At 46.3% G+C, this 19,381-nt stretch overlaps 7 protein-coding genes across 7 annotated transcripts; 3 read left to right on the top strand and 4 right to left on the bottom strand.

Annotated features, from left to right (window-relative positions):
- Positions 1–1,461: 1,461 nt before the first annotated feature.
- K441DRAFT_654654 (uncharacterized protein) lies at positions 1,462–1,644 on the bottom strand (the record flags this gene model as incomplete). Its single annotated transcript, XM_067647717.1, has 1 exon — positions 1,462–1,644. A coding segment is annotated over one exon (183 nt), but the record flags the coding sequence as incomplete, so codon positions are not given.
- Positions 1,645–5,015: 3,371 nt separating this feature from the next.
- K441DRAFT_544483 (FAD/NAD(P)-binding domain-containing protein) lies at positions 5,016–6,302 on the bottom strand (the record flags this gene model as incomplete). Its single annotated transcript, XM_067642768.1, has 3 exons — positions 5,016–5,278; positions 5,345–5,635; positions 5,711–6,302. Coding segments are annotated over 3 exons (1,146 nt in total), but the record flags the coding sequence as incomplete, so codon positions are not given.
- A 931-nt stretch (positions 6,303–7,233) lies between these two features.
- K441DRAFT_544860 (PLP-dependent transferase) lies at positions 7,234–8,849 on the bottom strand (the record flags this gene model as incomplete). Its single annotated transcript, XM_067642783.1, has 3 exons — positions 7,234–7,491; positions 7,584–8,380; positions 8,438–8,849. The coding sequence occupies 3 exons, from the start codon at positions 8,847–8,849 to the stop codon at positions 7,234–7,236; spliced, it is 1,467 nt and encodes a 488-aa protein (XP_067507965.1).
- Positions 8,850–9,955: 1,106 nt separating this feature from the next.
- Positions 9,956–11,847, bottom strand: K441DRAFT_654651 (26S proteasome regulatory subunit RPN7). Its single transcript, XM_067647716.1, has 3 exons — positions 11,293–11,847; positions 10,427–11,238; positions 9,956–10,374 (listed from the first exon to the last, which is right to left on the bottom strand). The coding sequence occupies exons 1-3, from the start codon at positions 11,746–11,748 to the stop codon at positions 10,182–10,184; spliced, it is 1,461 nt and encodes a 486-aa protein (XP_067507964.1). The 5' UTR covers positions 11,749–11,847; the 3' UTR covers positions 9,956–10,181.
- A 104-nt stretch (positions 11,848–11,951) lies between these two features.
- On the top strand, positions 11,952–13,600 carry K441DRAFT_654650 (guanine-N(7)-methyltransferase). The gene has a single exon (XM_067647715.1). The coding sequence runs from the start codon at positions 12,116–12,118 to the stop codon at positions 13,451–13,453; it is 1,338 nt and encodes a 445-aa protein (XP_067507963.1). The 5' UTR covers positions 11,952–12,115; the 3' UTR covers positions 13,454–13,600.
- A 133-nt stretch (positions 13,601–13,733) lies between these two features.
- K441DRAFT_654648 (peroxisomal biogenesis factor 11) lies at positions 13,734–15,448 on the top strand. Its single transcript, XM_067647714.1, has 4 exons — positions 13,734–13,961; positions 14,147–14,430; positions 14,628–14,818; positions 14,981–15,448. The coding sequence occupies exons 1-4, from the start codon at positions 13,895–13,897 to the stop codon at positions 15,141–15,143; spliced, it is 705 nt and encodes a 234-aa protein (XP_067507962.1). The 5' UTR covers positions 13,734–13,894; the 3' UTR covers positions 15,144–15,448.
- A 1,053-nt stretch (positions 15,449–16,501) lies between these two features.
- Positions 16,502–18,913, top strand: K441DRAFT_629573 (MFS general substrate transporter). Its single transcript, XM_067646239.1, has 5 exons — positions 16,502–16,847; positions 16,920–17,086; positions 17,140–17,407; positions 17,480–18,066; positions 18,160–18,913. The coding sequence occupies exons 1-5, from the start codon at positions 16,689–16,691 to the stop codon at positions 18,494–18,496; spliced, it is 1,518 nt and encodes a 505-aa protein (XP_067507961.1). The 5' UTR covers positions 16,502–16,688; the 3' UTR covers positions 18,497–18,913.
- Positions 18,914–19,381: the final 468 nt, after the last annotated feature.

The following is a 19,381-nucleotide window of genomic DNA, read 5'->3' as shown; positions in this document are numbered from 1 at the left end:
TTTAAAGCTTAATTTTTAAAGCCTTCTTCTTTAGTATAGTTTTAGGCCTCTATATCTAGTAGGGAGCCTTCTAATTATATAAGAACGCACCCTAAAATATAAACTTAGTAGCTTTAGAAAATTAAGGTTAAATTACCTACTTACTTACCTTCTCTTTAGCTAAACGCTAGAGCTTATATCCGCCCCTTTTATAGCCTAAAATAATACTAGTTTTATTACTCTAGATAATAGTCTTCTAATTGTTAATTATTTAATACTTATATTATAAGGCGAACTAAAGGCGAGCTTCCTTTATCTCTTATAAGTGTTAGGTAACAAAGTCACCTCGCCTATATATATTGTTCCGCATAGCCATGCCTAGCATTAAGCCAGTCACTCGCTTACCTTTTAGGGTTTGTGCCGTGGCTAAGTGGTACGGAGCTTATTATTTTATAATAAGAGGTAAGGCTTCTTATAGGCTTTATCTTTTAATATCTATAGCGTTAAAAAAACTCACTAGATAGTTTAAGTAAAGTAGCCGCATTTAGCGGTAATATAGACGTAGGACTTCTCTTTACTAAATTAATTAGTAATAACTTTCTTAAGAATTTACCGTTTAAACTTATAGGTAATTTTAACCTTTAATCTAGTGTAAGGAGTATTAATAATATAGCTTTTAAGAATAAGAGAATAAGAGGAAAAGTCCTAGCTATAACTACGGGCCTTTTTAATAATAATAATAGATTTAATTTACCGTCCGACCCGGTCCCCCTAATGGGTCCACGCAGACTAATTCCTATGGTAAAAACTTAATATATATACTAAGAAAAACCCATTTTTTGGGTAAACAAAAAACCCCTAAGGGAAACGTAAGAGGTAATACTTCTAGATAGCATTTGTACTACATTAATGGGGGGAAAAATACCGTTAGGTTACTACTTAGAGACCCCTAAGGAAGGTGTCTTAAATGCCTGTCTTGCCCTGTCTGCCTTTTAAACCACTTTCCCTATTTATTATTGCCTATATGGAATTATATACCTGCCCTTCCCCTACTCCGCCCTATATATATACACATATACTACTTACAGCTTCCCTACTTATAGCATAATCTAATCTTATTATTATACCTTCTAGTATAATCTATTGCCCTCCTATATAATGTACTTATATCTAGTCCTATATAACCTTTTTTTTAAACTAAAATAACGGGACAGTAATTGGTGCTAGGTATTTTCTCCTAGGGCCTTAACCTAGGTCCTTTGTAATATAAAGGAGGATATATACCGCATGCGGTAGGTTTAAGCTATTAGGTAATAATAAAGGCGGGTAAATAAGAGGCCTTAAAAGGTAATAGACGAGAGGCTTTTAAAAGGTAGGTAGATAAAGAGGCTTATTGCGGGCTTTAGCCTGCAAGGCGTACGTATATACTGTATAGGGTTATGCAGTATAGCGTGCCATACTGTATAGAAGGAGGACGCCGATTTAGATGCCGTGATTTAAGCAGGTTAACCGTATATAAAGACGAGTTGGTCGTGTTCCTAAAGCCTTGTTGGGGCTTACCCTCCCAACAGAAACTTCTTTCTTCGCGATCACCCGTCGCAGTGCTAGCGGTGCGCAGCCATATGGACGTCTCTGCGTTTGCTCTAGTAGTCTATTGACACGATCCTAACGGAATATTAATAGTACTGCCAGGTTCCTAGGCTCCACCGCGTGGAGGTATAGAGGCCGATTTTATAAAGCCCTACGGGCCTTTTTAAAGAGATACTATAGTATTTGGCGCTTAATTTCGGTAATACGTTTAATATATTAAAGGGTTACTCCTATAGCCTTTATAGCGAGGGCAAGCTAATAAAAGCCTATAGTTAGTAAAGCAATATTTAAGCTAGAAGAGTCCTTACTAGTAATTTTAGAAAGCATTAAGGGTATAATAGAAGTAATAAGGCTGCAAAAGTTATTCTACCGTTAGAATTTTTGGGCGGTTAGTAGGTAGTGCACTAAACTTCCTAATTAGGAAGGTGCAAGAGCTTTTATTAGGGATATCCGTATAGAGGTCGCTAATATAGCAGAATATACCTTCCTAATTAAGAAGTTTGGCTTACCGCCCACTAAAATATTATAAATTCTATTACTAGTGGCCTAATATATATAGATAAAGCTTTAAATAAAAGGCAATATATAGGCGATTAATTGATTGGTTAGTAAGCTAGCTATTTAAAAGGTAATAATAACTATAGGGGCGCAGCTTCCTGCTCTGTAATGACTTGGCGGCGTCCTCTACTGCTTAGGCAGAAGCCTTTATAGGCTTAATCTACTGCCTTAATCCCGCCTTTTTGGCAATCTTTTATATAGAAGTTTGGTGTAATAAAGGTTCTAAAGGAGGCTCTACTAAAGGCTCTGCTAAAGGCTCTATAGGAAGCTCTATAGCGATTTGCCCACTAGTAGAGCCTTTAGTAGAACTTTTTCCTTAATCTTTCCTTATCTACTTCCTTATAGGTTAATTAATTGTAAGCTACCTAATATCTACTACTTTATAATGTTGATCTTCCTGCCTATTTTAAGCCTGCTGTTCCGGCTACTGCTGCTTCTGCTACTACCCCTACTGCTGCCCCTACTGCTGCCCCTACTGCTGCCCCTGCTGCTGCCCCTACTGCTGCCCAACTTAAGGCTCTATAAAGCTGACTTTAAACGCCGGCTTCTTCGAGTTTCTGCCCTTTGTATTTGGTCGGTTTTAGATTAACTAAGGCTAGGGAGGAGGAGGAGGATTTGTAGGTAGTAGAGGCTTTGGAGGAGCCTTATAGGAGGAAGCTTTTAATTTAGTAGGCGGCTGAAGTAGTGCCTATTTAGCTTAACGTCGTCGGCGGACCTTTAGATCTTATTTGTTGTGTAGAGGCTCTAAGTTAACTAGTTCGTTCGGTAGATAAGGGCCTATTTATATATAGTGTGGGAGCTTTAGTAGCTAAGGCTTTCTAAGCAGAGGCTCGTCCGGATTAATACGGTTAAGGCTTAAAAGTACCTGCTATCGCATATAATTAATTACTTGGTAGCGATATTGATCTATCTATTTAAGCGCCTTCTAATCTCTTGCATTATTAGTAGCGCCTTTATAATATTTGTTGCCTCCTCTATAGCGAATAACCTCTTAAATATAATGTGGAATTCGTTCTATCTAAGCTTAAATCCGCTATCATTTAAGCTTATCTTATACCGTCTACTAAGCTTACTTAGCTTCTGCTTAGTTCTTTAATGTGCCCTTTTTTATAGTAACTCGTTTAAGGTAGAACTAGCATAGCTCTATTATATTTAGATTAGGTAAATTGCCCGGCCAAAGTAGACGCTAAAGGCCTACTACGTTAAAGTAGATCTACTAGTGTTTTAATAAATAAGCGGGAGCTTTATCCTCTTAGATAATAGTATTTAGGCGATTAATCTAGCACTTAATTATTATAGCGACTCTGTTAATCAAGGTATAAGCGCCGTAATGAACGTATACAAGCCTATATAATTGGAATATCTATAGACCCGGATATTAAGATAAGGAGTAAAAGGTGGAAAAGGACACGTTTATATATATATGCCAAGGCTTAAGCGAGCCCCCTAACTAGATCCGTTACGGTGCCGTAATATTAATTATAAATGGAATAGGGATTAGCAGAAGAATTTTGGTAAGATAGCAATACTAATTAATACTACCTTTTTTTAAGTTACGCTTAAAAGCGCTATTCTCCTTAGTAAGACGGAAGCTTAGTTTCCTTCCTAGTTTATTACGAAGGCCTAGTTGTCTTATACCGGTAGTAAGCTCCTATATATTATAAAGCTCTAGCTCTATTACCTTATTAATCTTCTTAAGCTCTAGCTTTAACGCTTTTTTCTTAGCTATAGTTTTGGGCCTCTATATATAGTAGGGAGCCTTCTAATTATATAAAAAGGCGCCCTAGAATATAAACTCTGTAGCGCCTTTAAATTGAGGTTAAATAGATAATTTATTAACCTTTTCTTTAGCTAATCGCTAGAGCTTATATCCGCCTCTTCTCTAGCCTAGAATAACGCCCGTTTTATTACTCTAGATAGCATTCTTCTAATCCTTAATTATCTAATTCTAGTATTATAAGGCAAATTAAAGGCAAGCCTCTTTTATTACTAGTAAGAGGTAGGGCTTTTTTATAGGCTTTATCTTCCGATATCTATAACGTCAAAGGACTCGCCAAACTGTTTAGGCAAAGCAGCCGCACTCTGCAGCAATATAGGCGCAGGACTTCTCTCTGCTATATTAATTGGAGGTAACTTTTTTAAGGATTCGTTGTTTAAATAGGCGGGTAATTTTAACTTTTAGCCTAGTGCGTAGAGCGTTAATAATATAGCCGTTGAGGATTAGAGGATTGGTAGTAGGATACCAGCCACAATTAAAGGCCTTTTTAAATAGATATTGCAGTGATCGATGCTTAATTTAGGTGATATTTTGAATTTTCTTAAGGGTTGCTCCTATGGCCTTTATGGCTAGGGCCTGGGCCCTAGTCGCAAGCTAATAAAAGCCCATAGTTAGCACAGTAAAATTCAAGCTTTGGTGGTTCTTGCAAGCAGTTTTAGAGGAAATTGCAGCTATTTGGTGGTGTTAGTGTCGGTGTGATTGAAGTATTCTGCCGTCAGAATATTTAGGCGGTCAGTGGGCGGTCAGCCAAACTGCCTAATCGGGAAGGTGCAAGAATATATGTTAGCGACCTCCGTAGACAAAATTTAATTTAATACGATTAACTGCTTATATCTAATATTTTATATAATATAGCTATAACGTTATTATTTAATGCAATAGATAGAGAAGCTAAAGAGGCTGGGCAAGGCATACAGGCTTTGCCTAGTTTGCTCCATTCCACCAATACACATACGAGTTTTTCGCCATAAAATAATTAAAGCACTCACTTGATTTAGAAATTGCTGCAAGCACTCCAGGCGTATAACGTAAAGAAGAGAGCATTACGGCGAGCCTCACCAGATCACGAAGGCTTTCACACACCTCTAGCACATCTTTTTCCATCATACTCCTATTCCGCTATGCTCGTATCACCTTTCTTGACTTGATGCATACCGATCTTTACCATAGGACTTTTCATCAGCTTCCCCCAATCATGAATAGACTTCGTTTGCGCCAGCGAAATCTGCATTTCCCTAGTCCCTCGTTCGAACACTTCTTCATCGTACGCTTTGATAGCTTCAGACAGACTCTTAGCACCGCTCGCCGCCTCCTTGATAGCCGCTGTAAAGGTTGATGAGTCCTGAATCGCAGAGTTAAATCCTTGTCCTCTGTCTAGCAAGCATGTTAACGATAGCTCTAATCGCTAGATGCACGCTTGGATAAAAGGAGAATACTCACGCGGCGTCATTGGATGTGCAGCGTCTCCACACAGCGTCATCTTGCCATTCCTGTTATCCCATGGTGCTGCTCGCTCCCAATAAGTGCCCGAATCAATAGGAATTTTAGTTCCCTCCTTGACCCATAATCCAGCAGATTTCCACGGTTCTGCCCATTGCTCTGCAATTCGTTTGACGAATGCCAGCCTACCCGCTTCGTTATTTTCAGTCTCCGGGATTGGATTATCCATCCAGCTCATGAAAATCTGGAAAGTCCATGTTTCGGGCTTATCAGGGTCCGGGACATCTTGGACTGAGAGTACTCAGCAGTCGGCAACCAAGCTGAAATGGCGAATCCTAGATGGTTAGGAAAGAAAGGACAGCCTACTAGAGAGCCAGAACATCACCCCCAAGTCCGGATGAATACTCGTCACAAACAGCGGATTCAGGCTCCTCACATGCAGCGCCTGCTCCGCCGTATACACCTGCGTGAAATTGATTATCGACACCGGCACCGTCGTCACCTGTGCCGCCTCTTCCCCGCAAACCACCTCCCTGACCCTCGACCGCGCGCCATCACACCCCACCAGCACATCGCCCACCACCCTCGTCCCATCCGCGAACACAGCAACGACCTGCTCGCCCTCCTCCACCGCTTCCACAAACTCCTTCCCGTACTGGACGGTCAGCCCCTCGCTGAACAGCTTCCGCAGCTTCCGCCTGCTGACCCGACACGGCCGCTCCCCCGCCATCGTCATCAGCAGCTCGCCCGTCTTGCCGTTATGCACAGGCAAGCCGGTGACCGCGTCCGCGGACATGCTGGGGTCCGCGTACGTCTCCGAAATGCGCGCCGTGAGGGCCGGTGGCAGGCAGGATGCCAGGTGCGAGGAGCCCCAGTGCATCGTCATGCCCCATTCGCGCGGGCGGGTTTGGTAGGAAGTCGAGGTTTCGTACTCGAAGAGTGAGTAGGGGAGGCCGGCCTAGGGCGGCTTGAGTTGAGGATGGCTTGGTGGAGGGTTGGTGGGAGGGGAGCGCGGGAAGTTACCTTTTTGAGGCCTTGGGCAACGAGGAGGCCGGTCGTGCCTGGGTTGGTTGGTGAGGTGGAATAACTGATGTTTATGTGGTAGGAAAGATTTGGTTCACTTACCTGCCCCGATAATGATTGTGTGAAGCTTTTTCTCGTTCGCCATGACCTTAGGTGTATCGGTTCAGTGTGAACTGGATGCAGGAGACACGGAAATAATTGAGTTTGAATAATTGAAAGGAGGGGCTTGAAAGAGAGATCAGGTTGATTTAAACATCCCGTGTTGCGGGTTAAGGTGGATGGATGGATCCAGTAAGGGTCCCGCAGACCAGCCACCCAGCACGTGGGCGATTTTCTATTCGATGGAACTAGCTATGCAGCACACTGGTGGATCGTATTACAAAAACTCAATTGCGAGAGTCATAGCCCAGATCAGCGGTGTTTTCGATTGGAGAATGGGTATGGTGAGCTTATGGCGTCTCGTACGATTCTTGATTGGAGGATGTAAACTGTGGAGATGGAGTAGTTCTGCCTCAATTTCATACACTCTCCTCTGCACTGACTTGTTGGGTATAAATTCTGCAGTAAGCTGTGGGGAGATAACATTAAATCTTCACATCTCCGGATGTGAACTATTATTGGGCTGTTATGACAGAATGATTACTTTCACGGATTCGTCCGGAACTGATATGAGTGGGAGTCCGAGGTCCAGTTATCTACTATAGCATAAAACCTCAACTGAGTCGAGTTTCTGAGTCTATTCTTTCAGTCATATGAATCTTTAAACCCTTTCTAATGGGCTAAGGAGCATACGCTAAACTATCCAAAATGCCTCATGTCATAAACGTTTCATGAAGCTGCTTCATCCTCGTTACCAACATCGTGGTTTAGTCTTTGAACTCATCCATAAATTCTTTATGGAACTTAACAATCCTACCAACCCATTCGGTACCGGGGGCCAGGAAAGTTGTCCTGAAATGCAGCGTTCCCTCTTTCTGGCCAAACCCTGAGCCAGCAACAACGCAAATACCCGTAGCGTCGAGCAAGCGGAAAGCATAGAACTCGTCCGGTTTGCGGCCTTCTTTCTCGGCCTGTTCTATAGCTTTGGGTGGGATGGTGATGGTTGGGAAAAGGTACATGGAGCCCTAAATTGAAGTATCAGTACTAGAATCCCGTGATTGTGTTGTGTGATAAATGGACCCATGGGAAAGAAACTTAAGAGAAATGAGGTTCTTACAGCAGGTGTCTGACAACTCACGCCCTCCATCTGCTTGAATGCTTCATAGAGAGCAAACGCCCGCTTCTTAAGACCTTCGTAAATGCCATCGTACTCGCTCTTGTATAGCTCGTAGCTTGGCTCACTCTCCTTCGGTGGGTTCACCATCATCTCCACTATACACTGCCCAATAACCGGCGGACAGAGCTGAATACTGACGAATTTGTAGATCTCAGCCGCAACAGCCGGGTCGAAACCAACGAGCTCAAAGTATCCTCCACGGTGCCCGCACTCACCAACCATACCCTTAGAGATACTGTGTAAAGACACCAGTTCGATATTATCGTACTCGCCCGGAGAGGCCTTCTGCAAGTCCCGAAGACCTTTCTTGAAGGAGAGAAATTCGCCCTCGAAGACGTTGGTTTGGTAGACCTCGTCAGCCATCACAACTAACTTCTTCTCGGCCGCAAACTCCAGGACGCTCTTTATGTCTGCCGCTGGCAGACTTGCGCCTGTGGGGTTGCCTGGATTGATTATAACAATGGCCTTGACATCCGTCCCTTCTGCGATGGCCTTATCGTATGCTGACCGAATTTCGGCAAGGTCGGTACCCCAGGAGTGGCTCTCGTTGAGATAGTATGGAACGCATCGAGCATCGAGCACGGAGAGTGTGGCAGTATAGAGGGGATATTGAGGAATTGGGACGAGGATGCCGCTTTCGGGCTTAGAGCAGATGATGTGAAGGAGCGTGTTAACACCGGAAGAAGCTCCTGCGCTGAGGAAGATGTTGGCAGAGTCTGCTGGGTAGCCATCTCGTCCTGGAGCTTGCAGTCAGTTCTGTCACGACTTTTAGCAGTGTGCAATGTGAGACGCACCCTCGATGAACTTCGAAACGCTCTCCCGAATGCCTGGAACGCCTTGGCTCTGGCTGTAGGCTCCTACGCTCTTGACTTCCTTCAATAACCACTTGGCCCTCGCAATGACATCTGATTTATATCCAAGGGCCTCCGTCAAGATATCCTCCTTTTCCAATAGTGTCGGGTTTTCTAAAAGACTGGCAACTTGTCTGAAGAAGGTGATAGGTTTCTGGTCCAATTGCTGGGGGTTTCCGATATTCGCTGCAATAATAGTGTCAAATGGCAAATCTCCCTTATCTCCCTTGGCAAGCTGGGCTCGGTACTTCTCGGAACGCACAGCCAATTCACCACGCACGGCATACCTGGCTGCCTTGACGTGGGGATTGATGTTATCGATATTGAGAGCTCGGAGGGGCGCGGAGGACGACATAGTGCGGCTCGCTATGGTAAATTTATAGGGGAGAGGAGGACGGGAGAGGAGAGCTGGTCTGGTATCTAGAACAGCAAAACAACAATCTTTAGTATCTCTCCCAAGGCCTTGCTTTTTCGGCTTGCGCTGGTGTTGGGAGGTAAATTTTTTTCTGCGCAGACGCGTGCCCCGCTACACTTTGCCTCGGTGGGGGGAAGAGCGGTAGGTTTGAGATATTACCTCTGTTAGTCACATAAAGTCTCAGTGCCTGGTTAGGTGAGCCATTGATTTTATGCAAACGTCCCGCAAGACAATCGTATGACTGAACCCTCCCTGCCCTACGTGCTGATGACGGCCACATTGACGCGACTATCTTATCGCCCATGCCTCCTGCCTTCCCCACCATTGCTACTCCCCGGAGATATGATCGAGGGGGATGATCGAATGTAGATCGCAACGAGCAACGAGCTAATTTGGAGGAGTTGCTATAACGCGCAAAAGCATTGGAGGGGGCGCCTAAGGCTTCTAATGCCCTTTAATATGGTCTCAGCCCCTCCGTTAGGATAAACTTCCTCGTACTACTTTTTGCGAAAGTGCTGCGAAATTTTTAGTAAGCAAACTTCCCTCACACGCGCACAATAGCTTTCTATAAAATGCCACTTTATAGGTATAGATATATAGCAGCTTATTATATAATATAGTAGTAAAGCTTTAGGGATAGGTAGTATTTAGAGGCTGGTAAGATCTGGAGAGTGGGGCAGTTTTGGTAACCACGTGATAGCCTTGGCAATAAAAAACACAATTTTAGATATTATACTTAACCCAAAGCTCTACTACCTGAAACTCTACAACCACTTTGTATATTAAGAGCAAAGCCAATAGAACCAATCAGATCAAGTTGATGCCCAATTATCATTTTGCCAGTGCACGGATCACCAAATGGTAGGACGCTACCAGGGGAAGCGATAGTGCAGTATCTGTTCTATCTACTTAGTTTTATAAGACTTGCTTTGGTTGCAGAGCGAGTGTATGCGTGTGCGGGTGGCTCACTTAATTAGATTTTCGCAGCACTTTCGCAAAAGTTAGTAAGCTAGACTAATTGCATGTCCGATGCACACTCATCTCCCGTCTGCTGTGGGATCGTTGCGCCCTTCACGTACATATTGCAAAAACCGGTCGCACGTGGGATTAAGCGGCGAAGTAGGAGAATTGATATCAAGACAAGCCGTGGAAAAATAGCAGCAAGGGCCATGCTTGGCACGCTCAATACCACACCTGGCCGTTGTGGACCTCAGCGAGGGTATGGCTATCTATATTCTACTTGTACATACTCGCTTAATGTTCCAAAATTGACTATCCCCTTTCACTGCCCCGTAACCTCACCGCCTGCCCATACTTCTGGAGCTTCGTGATGAGCTGGTCACCCTGCTTGACAACATCCGAGTATTGTTTGTTCTTGTCGTCCGGACGATTAGTTTCAATAATCCCCTTGACGCGATCAATAGTACAAGGTATACGATCAGCGGCGATGAACTTGGCCAGGTCCCTATAGCATGTTAGATCAGTGTTCGGGACTCTTTGAGGGTTTAAGAACTTACTTGTCAAGGAAGTCCACCGACACACCAAAGTCGTTGGCCATGCTAGTTAAACCAACAACTCTGTAGCTCTGGAGAAGTTGCTGGTAACCTCGCAAACGCATCTCACGGACAAACCAGCCCTTGTGTTCATACAAATACCGATCCTGACTGAGGAAATTATCTTCAACATCGCCAAGAGCTGTGAAGAAATTCTTGTAATCGCCTGTGTAAAGGCTGCTGACCAATTTGGTAAGGGGACCGAAATCAATGGAAGCCTCGGTATCTTGCTGGCCTCCATGCGATTGTCCAATTGTTGTCAAGTTGACAGCAGGAGTCGCAGTCGAGCCGGAAGTCTTGCCCATTTCCTCATCACCAGCTGCCGGCCCTGCAGACAACTGTCCTGCTAATGCTGATAGCTTCTCCTCGCCGTTGCCAAGTATAGCCTTAATCTCCGGTGCATCCACAACTTTCGACTTGAAATCTACACGTTTCAAAGACACGGAGCCGGCGAGGACGGCGTAGATTACGAGCGAGGAATAGTTACACAGCTCATAACTGGTGAAAGTAGATAAACTGTCGAGAAGGAGCGGAGCTGCTTGGGCGTGCGATCGAACAGTAAGAAGGTGTAGGCCTTGGTAAGCCTTCAGGCGGTTGCGACGGTCCCAGTCACCACCACTCTCGACAAGTGCAGTAGCTCTTTCTACAGTCTTCTTGACGAGTATCTTATCTCCGAAGAATAAACCGATTCGTATTATTGCGAGGACGAGGTCGATTTTGGTACCTAGAATGCCGGTCTTCTCGAATACAGCTTCGTATCCAGCAATAGCTTTCTCCTATGGCAGACAGCCTATCAGTTCTGAGCAGCGTAGGCACATAAAGTTACCTACCTTGTCCCCGATGCGGGTATAAAATTCCGCTCGCTTTCCCCGGGCTGTTTGTATTTCCGTCTCTCCAGCCTTCTCCGTAGCTTCATCCTCTTCCTTCTGTATCGCTTCAAGCTCCTTCTCATTATCTGCCTTGAACTCCTCATAGAGAGCTTCATCCCAGGGTAGGTTGACTTCGAGACTCGGATTCCTTGTGGCTAGGAAAGTCGACGCACTTGACGAAGGTCTTCGGTGGCCTGCCGGTTGTGATACCGTGCCCTCCCCAGGTGTATTCAGGATGCCCTCAATAGGATGGGCAAGGTGTCTGTAGAGCGGTGCCATCTTATGTTCTCGGATAGCATCTTGAAGGGACTTGAGGGAAGCTTGTTTGCTAGCTCTTGTGGAAGACGGATTGGTAAGTTGGAAGATGTGTTGAGACAACTGGAGGTTAGGATACTTCGCAAACTGAGGGTCTCCCATGGCGGATAGCTTATGAAGCTAATAAGAGGCAGCGGAAGTGTAAGATGGAAGAGAGGAAGGTCTTAAAGCGAGGTCACGTTGCTGTACGTAGTGATGGACAAACTGCGAAGCTGAGCGGGAAGCTGTCGCACGGCGAATAATCGGCAGGATAAACTCTTGGCGGGCAGTGGTTTCCATAACCTTTCTTTCCTCATTAACCTAAAATCAAATCAAGTGAAATACTTAATAAATTCCACTAACTAAACTCATTCGATCTCGAAAACTAAGCAGCAATTCTTTACATTATCCGCGCGACCCCGAGGATTACAGCAGCATTGTCCCAAGCCTTATACACTTCCACCCCAATATCAGAGCAACCGCCGACACTATGGATTCAAGCAAAAACCCGGGGAACAGCAAGAAACGTGCCCGTTCGCCCTCTCGCTCCCCATCTCGATCCCCGCCTCGGCAACGAAAGCGTCCTGGTGCTGCGTCCCGTCTCACTGCGGCTGACCGCGAAGCAGCCCGAAAACGGCAGCTTGAAAGGGAAAAGGAGACTGAACAAAAAGCACATGCTGAAGCAGCCGCCCGAGGTGTCCATGATGTTGTCAAGCAGCACTACAACATGGTCCCCGAGCGTGGTCGTGAATGGAGAAAGACGGACAGTAGGATTAAGGGTCTGCGGAGTTACAACAACTGGGTCAAGTCATCTACGATACAGAAATTCACCCCAGATGAGCATCACATAAAGATCTTAGATATTGGATGCGGCAAGGGAGGAGATCTGCAGAAGTGGCAGTCTTCTCGGCGAGTTGAGCTGTATGTTGGGTGTGACCCGGCGGATGTCTCCATCACCCAGGCTCGGGAACGATATCAGCAGATGCAAAAGCGATTAAGGAGGGGACAGCATCTCTTCCATGCCGAGTTCTACACGAAAGACTGCTTCGGCGAGTGGTTAGGAGATATACCCATCATCAAGGAAGTGGGAATTGATCCAGGCGTTGGTCCTGGAAATGCAGCAAGCCAGAGATGGGGCGGTGGTGGCTTTGATGTTGTGTCGATGATGTTCTGCATGCACTATGCTTTCGAGAGTGAAGAGAAAGCAAGAGGGATGCTACGCAACGTGGCAGGGTCATTGAAAAAAGGAGGCCGTTTCTTAGGGGTTATCCCTAACTCTGACGTGCTTTCAGCCAAAGTTCAAGAACACCACAAGAGCCACGCAAAGCAAGTCACGAATGATCCTGTCGACTATGAAGACAATGATGATTGGGATCCCGAGAAAAGTCTTGACGTTCCGGAGCAAAAAGAATCGCCGAAGGGGAAAGAAGCAGAGGACCAAGAGGATGGAGAAGTTGAGGAAGAGGGTTTTGAGTGGGGCAATAGCATCTACCGGGTGAAATTTCCGGGAAAGACTCCAGAGGATGGTGTCTTCAGACCACCATTCGGGTGGAAATACTTCTACTTCTTGGAAGAAGCCGTTGAGGAGGTGCCGGAGTATGTCGTTCCGTGGGAAGCATTCCGTGCGTTGGCCGAAGACTATAACCTTGAGCTGCAATACCGCAAGCCTTTCAACGAAGTCTGGGATGAGCAGAAGGATGACCCTATTCTGGGTCCATTGAGTGAGCGGATGGGTGTCCGAGACCGGGTGGATGGTCGATTACTGGTGACAAAGGAAGAACTGGATGCGGCGAGCTTCTATCATACTTTCTGCTTCTACAAAGTCTGAAGGATATTGTCTTCGCTACACTGACTCAAGCATCTTAAAAGTGTTTAGGAGTTCTGATGACGATCGGATAGGTGGAAGGGAATTTAGCTATACCCGATAGCTATAGGGGTGTGAGATTTTTATAGAAATATTATGGCTAATTGGACGTAATCTTCGAAGTGAGCCATCCAATGCGCAGCGACAGATTGTGAAATGCCGGAATATGCTTTTTGTATGAACCGCACGTGATGTCATCCATGAATGCCGCGGCGCGTCTGCCGAGGCTCTTCCACGGCTTCCAGAAATCACAAGCCTGGCCAACACTATTCAAACACTATTCAGCCACCCTTCATACACACAGCCATTTATCTCTTATATCATCTAGATTTCTAATTAGATCTTGATATTATCACCAGAGCTTGATACTATCGCCCAATCTTGAGGATAGTCAATCCGCTCAATATGGTTGCAGACGCTCTCATTTATCACCCGACGGTATCGCATTATCTCAAATATGTTGCAACGACGGGTATGTCTTCAGCTTTTCACCTCATGACTTGAATGGTTCTCCTACGGATACATTCTAGCTTTCTTTCCTATCCTGGAATCCCCCTCCATCACCTTATCATCTTCGTTCTCTCCTATCCCCTTCCCCTCCCCCGCCATCAACACCGTCCTCAATTGCACCGCACTAATCATGCCTACCTTCCATAGTCGGTCGCGACAAGCTCCTTCGCACTATTCAATACTTCTCACGCTTCCTTTCATGGTATCTATACCGGACCAACCACCCGCAATCCTCAATCCAGCCATTCGAGACCCTGAAAAAGCAGTTCGGGCTGACGCGCAAGCTAATGCGTTTCGGCAAATTCGTGGAGCACTTCAAAGCGGCGGCAGTGGCTGCTGATGCGAAGGCTATGGACCCAGTGCTAAGATACTGCGCGGTTGGGAGGCAGTTGGGTTATGCAGGGTACTTGACTCTGGATGCCATGACAGTAGTATGTAGGCGTTTCATCTGGATTGGAAAGGAAGACTGGAGTTGCAGCTCGACACCGCTGCCAATATGGCGGCACTGCGTGTGGTAGCAATTCTGTTGTGCTTAGGACAGGGAACATGTATGACGCGCGGATGCGGGAATATTTGGATTATTTGGATCCAGGATACGTATCACACTGCTAACTGCTAAATCATATAGCTCGACGCAACTGGCATTAAGAAGTTCGCCGCTTCTCAGCGCCTGGTCCGCGAAGCATACAAGTCCTGGTTCGCAGGTCTTTCCTTCAGCGCCGCATCAGGCATATACACGCTTTACAAGCTACGCCAGCGCGCAGCACAGGTTGATAATAAAGACGGAGAGGGTGTTGTAGAGAGCAAGAAACTAGAAAGGTCAGTAGAATTTTATTTACTCGTATATCGGTCCATTTGTTGGGGACTTTTTTGCCGTATTCTGAAGCATCGGGCCGAATATCTCGAATTGGGAAGATGCGGGTCCGAAGCAGTGATCCGATCCGTGAAGCGGAATCGTTGCTGACGAGACTTGCCGTATAGGGAGAACAATGCCGTTAGGGTGCAGCTCATTTCCGACCTCTGCGATCTCGCGATACCCATCGCGGCACTGGGTTGGCTCGATTTGGATGAGGGCATTGTTGGCTTGGCCGGTACCGTTAGCTCGTTGATAGGTGTTTATGGAGTTTGGAAGAAGACGGCATAAACAGCTCACTTGGCATAAAATTTGTTCTCAAGGAAAAGGGCTCGGGGATCTCAGGGAGCGAAGCTAACCCCGTAAAATTTTTAGAGAATATGGGAAGCCAAGCTGAGTTTGAGAAGCATTTACGTTTTGTAGACTGGCCTGTTATTTGCTTTTCTTAGCCGTCTATGCATAATTGCCTCCATTTACGAGTTTCTCTTGTACATTGCAGATTCAATGGATTTAGAATTTTTAGCGGTGTATGTCTTTGAAAAGAGAGCTTTGCAACGTATTTCGACTGCAGGCTTGACAATTAAATTCTTGCGCAGCTATGAACTTCGCTTTTTCGATATTTGCTCAGCTGCTGCACCAGGGTACGCTGGCCTGGCACTACAGCTTTATTGACAGTAGAATCAACTTTTGGTGGATGTAAACTTTTTTTGAAACGCAACGATCTCTATGTCAACTTGAACATCTCAGACGTTCTTAGTCGTTGAGAACCCTTCGGGCTCTTTCACCCTGTCAAACTCTTACAAAATTTCCATTTGCCGACCTACGAATAGAAAATTTAACTACGAGAACAATTGAACTGTTCTCCTGCGTACAGATACCTAAAAAGGACAGTGACGATGGTAGCACTGATGCACAGACTGCAGACGTCAGCTCTTCTCTCAAAGTCCGGACCAGATTTGTCTCTAATGGGGCTCCGATCCTGGCTTACCGGCAACTTAGGACCACGTGCTCGGGGTCTTCTTCTCACTCGCCCTTACCAAAAACTTCCTAATAGCCTAGAGAGATATTTCATACGATAAGGCTCTATCGGCGTCTCCGTAGTGGACGGAACGGGCTCATGGGCTATCTGAAGTTCCTGAAAAGATCCGGAGCCGGGAAGCGAGTGGGTCGTAAGCAGCCACAACGATAACTGGGGGCAAGCCAAAACCGATGCCGATAATGGAGGCCCTAAATTAAGCCTTTCGCGTCGATCTTTTACTTCGTATGAGATGGAACCTACTGGGACAAGTTGGTGCTCTCAATCACCAGCTTAACAAGTTGGCGGCTTCGTTTTCTGGAATATGTTTGCAGCAATGTTTTTTTTCGCAGCGCAAAGTTCCATTCACAGATCGAAGCTGCGATGACACCCTACCTCATATCTTCTGCAAGCGGCAGGTGGGTTGCGGCAAAGGCGACACACAAGCAATTCACTAAAGCTCGCCGTGCATTAGCGTGCGCGATGGTGTTGTGTGAATGGCTGATAGTCCAGCGAATGATGATCACACGGCTCGCCCGTTCGAACGACATCTTGTTTGGGAAAACAAGGTGGTAGTATGTCAGGGAAGTTCCGATAGCTTCAGATACATATTTTTGCTAGACCTTGCTGCTCGGAATTACGTCGCGTGCCCCAGCTAGATCTCCCATCTTTTTTTTATCTTTCAGCTCTCGTCCAGCTTTCGCCCAGCTCTCCTCTAGCCCTCTATAGACATTTTCTCTCTGCACCAACTTGCGCGATCCGTACAGAGAAGCTTGGACCGAGCGCTTTGCTGCAGCGCTCGGATACACCAATCCGACATCATGTCTAAAGAAATCGAGTCCTACAACCCAACCGATGAGGTCGAAATTTCGCAACCACGTCGCCAGAGCTTAGCAGCTACCGATAAAGGCCGCTGGGAAAGGTTGTGGCCTGTTATAGCTTGTGGTGCTGGATTATTTTCTGATGGCTACCTTAATGGCGTAAGAGATGCGCTTCCTCAATTTTTTTCAAGTCCAAAAAGCTACATTACTGACTATGACATGTTACTTCAGGTCATCGGTTCAGTTAACACAATGCTCGGCGAAATATACGGAGACGCATATACGAACTCTCCAGCGCAGAAAAACGTAGCTTCGATCACATTCGCTGGTACTGTCGTCGGTATGCTATTCTTTGGATACACCTCTGATCATTTCTCTCGCAAATGGTCACTATTCATGTAAGATTCGCGCAAATATATCTGTTCTACTTCCTTGTTGCTGAATCTTCCAGCTCTACTCTCATCATCATTCTTTTCGCCGCTCTTGGCGCCGGGTCCTATGGCACGCATGACAGCGTTGGAGGACTTCTTGCGGCCCTAACAGCCTATCGTTTCTTCCTAGGTATAGGTATCGGGGGGGAGTACCCCGCTGGCAGCGTCGGTTGTGCAGAGAGTACGGGCGAATTGAAGGCTGGGACGAGGAACAGGTGGTTTATCATGTTCACAAACGTGCAAATTGATCTAGGATTTGTGGTTGCAGCCCTTGTCCCTATGATAGTCGTAAGTCTAGCGCAACTACTTGATCTATACCTACTTCTAGAACATTTTAGAAATGACACTGACAGTTACCAGGTCCTCGCCACTACAGAAAACCACCTTCGTGCAGCCTGGCGTATCTGCCTTGGGTTAGGTGTCCTCCCGCCACTCTCTCTTCTCTACCTCAGAATTAAGCTCCAAGAACCAGAAGCTTATAAGCGTGAGACTATGGCTAACACCAAGACTCCTTGGCTCCTATGCATCAAGTATTACTGGTTCCGCCTGATGATTGTATGCCTCATTTGGTTCATCTACGACTTCTCTTCTTATTCATTCGGCATCTATTCTTCCTCGATCTTGTCAAATTTACTGGGCAAAGAGTACCCGCTCTGGAAAAGTTTCGGCTGGAACGTGCTGATAAACTTCTTCTACATGCCTGGATGCATTGCAGGTGCGTTTGTGGCAGATATGCCAAAGATGGGACCAAAGCGCACGCTAGCGATAGGCGTGATTTTGCAAGGAATAGTTGGGTTTATCATGGCAGGGTGCTATGGGCACCTCAACCATCCGAAATACGTTGCGGCCTTCGTGATTGTTTACGGTGTTTTCCTTGCGCTGGGTGAGTTCGGCCCGGGCAACAATATCGGCTTGGTGGCGAGCAAGACCAGCGCAACTAGTATCCGGTAGGTCTTTTCCTCGCCACCCTCACCTAGCATGTGCAGAACAATAAGATTCGAGAAACGAGATACACAGCTTAAACTAACGCTTCTACAAAGAGGGCAATACTATGGCATCGCCGCAGCCGTTGGCAAAATCGGCGCCTTCGTCGGCTCCTACGTCTTCCCCATCATCAGGAAGCACGCGCCGAACCCGACACGAGCTGGCCAAGACCCCTTCTTCGTCGGCAGCGCTCTCGCTATCTTCTCGGGCTTCCTGGCACTCTTCTTCCTACCCGAGATCGGCCAAGACACGATCGAAGAGGAGGACATCAAGTTCCGGGAGTATCTGGAGCGCAACGGCTACGACACGAGCCAGATGGGCACGAGGGCGCTGCTGGCTCCCAGCGCGACGGGCAGCGCGGAGAAGGTGGGGAAAGAGGGGGAAGTTGTTTGAGCTTTGTTTTGTGTATGTCGTGTAGGCAGTGAGGTTGGGGTGTGTATAGCGACACTGCTGTATATCCTATCTACAGTAAAGTTTCGGCTGAATCAGGTTCTTTGTTCTGTGTGTGTTCGTGTATATATGCCGGGTAATGGCGATTCAAGTCACCCTTGCTTATGAGAACGGTAGGGGGGCTACTAGTGCCGGCTGACAGCTGGAATCATCGATTATGCCGAACTGACTCACTCAATGAACCACGAATTTTTGGAATATGGTTGTGGTGTTGAAACGCACGATATGTTTCATGGTGGTTTTTGTCATGCGGTTCTTGAGCATTTAGCAAATCAAACGCCATCGAATTTTCAGGGCCTCTCCGCATTTCGTGGTTAGCTGTAGCCAATACGCAGCCAGAACAAGATAAATATCGGCGGCATGATTGCAGCTGATTGGAACATAATATTCAAATGCGGTCGTACGCTTTTCACGCTCGAGAACAGGTGCAATATGACGCACGAAATCTAAACGACGAGCAGTCAGAGTCATGAAAAAGGCTCAAAGATACAGCCTGTTTGCACGCCCCATGCTTAGTCCGCAGGAGGCTCTGCATGGGACACCCTTCGGCAGCTTCAGGACTTTTCAGCTGGACAATCTTTCCATGCCCAGTTCAGCTACATGCCAAGTAACACTAACTACGAGATGAACGAAGAGTCTGTGTGAGAATCTGTTTTAGGACGACCGTTGAAGCCACGGCATTTCTTCGCTGTTCCTTCGGCAGCTGATAGCAGGGGCTTTCGTGCCGAAATCACCTTCCCCGCAATCTTTACTACGTAGTAAGCCTTTGGCCCCAATCAGCTAGAGCATCGGAACCTACAAGGGGGTGACGTGAGCGGGCTGGCCGCC

Source organism: Cenococcum geophilum (assembly GCF_001692895.1).
Source record: "Cenococcum geophilum 1.58 unplaced genomic scaffold K441scaffold_7, whole genome shotgun sequence".
In the NCBI taxonomy this organism is placed as follows: domain Eukaryota; kingdom Fungi; phylum Ascomycota; class Dothideomycetes; order Gloniales; family Gloniaceae; genus Cenococcum; species Cenococcum geophilum.
The sequence above is the reverse complement of the archived record's forward strand: the minus strand, read 5'-3'. Positions and strand labels throughout refer to the sequence as shown.

Bases quoted from the DNA above. Each gene is read 5' to 3' on its own strand.
- K441DRAFT_654651 (XM_067647716.1), bottom strand. From the start codon at position 11,748: ATGGGAGACCCTCAGTTTGCGAAGTATCCTAACCTCCAGTTGTCTCAA. The intron at 11,239-11,292 runs GTAGGTAACTTT...TGTCTGCCATAG, and splicing joins ATACCCGCATCGGGGACAAG to GAGAAAGCTATTGCTGGATA. The intron at 10,375-10,426 runs GTAAGTTCTTAA...AACATGCTATAG, and splicing joins TCGGTGGACTTCCTTGACAA to GGACCTGGCCAAGTTCATCG.
- K441DRAFT_654650 (XM_067647715.1), top strand. From the start codon at position 12,116: ATGGATTCAAGCAAAAACCCGGGGAACAGCAAGAAACGTGCCCGTTCG.
- K441DRAFT_654648 (XM_067647714.1), top strand. From the start codon at position 13,895: ATGGTTGCAGACGCTCTCATTTATCACCCGACGGTATCGCATTATCTC. The intron at 13,962-14,146 runs GTATGTCTTCAG...TACCTTCCATAG, and splicing joins CAAATATGTTGCAACGACGG to TCGGTCGCGACAAGCTCCTT. The intron at 14,431-14,627 runs GTATGTAGGCGT...TAAATCATATAG, and splicing joins CTCTGGATGCCATGACAGTA to CTCGACGCAACTGGCATTAA.
- K441DRAFT_629573 (XM_067646239.1), top strand. From the start codon at position 16,689: ATGTCTAAAGAAATCGAGTCCTACAACCCAACCGATGAGGTCGAAATT. The intron at 16,848-16,919 runs GTAAGAGATGCG...ATGTTACTTCAG, and splicing joins CTGATGGCTACCTTAATGGC to GTCATCGGTTCAGTTAACAC. The intron at 17,087-17,139 runs GTAAGATTCGCG...TGAATCTTCCAG, and splicing joins CGCAAATGGTCACTATTCAT to CTCTACTCTCATCATCATTC.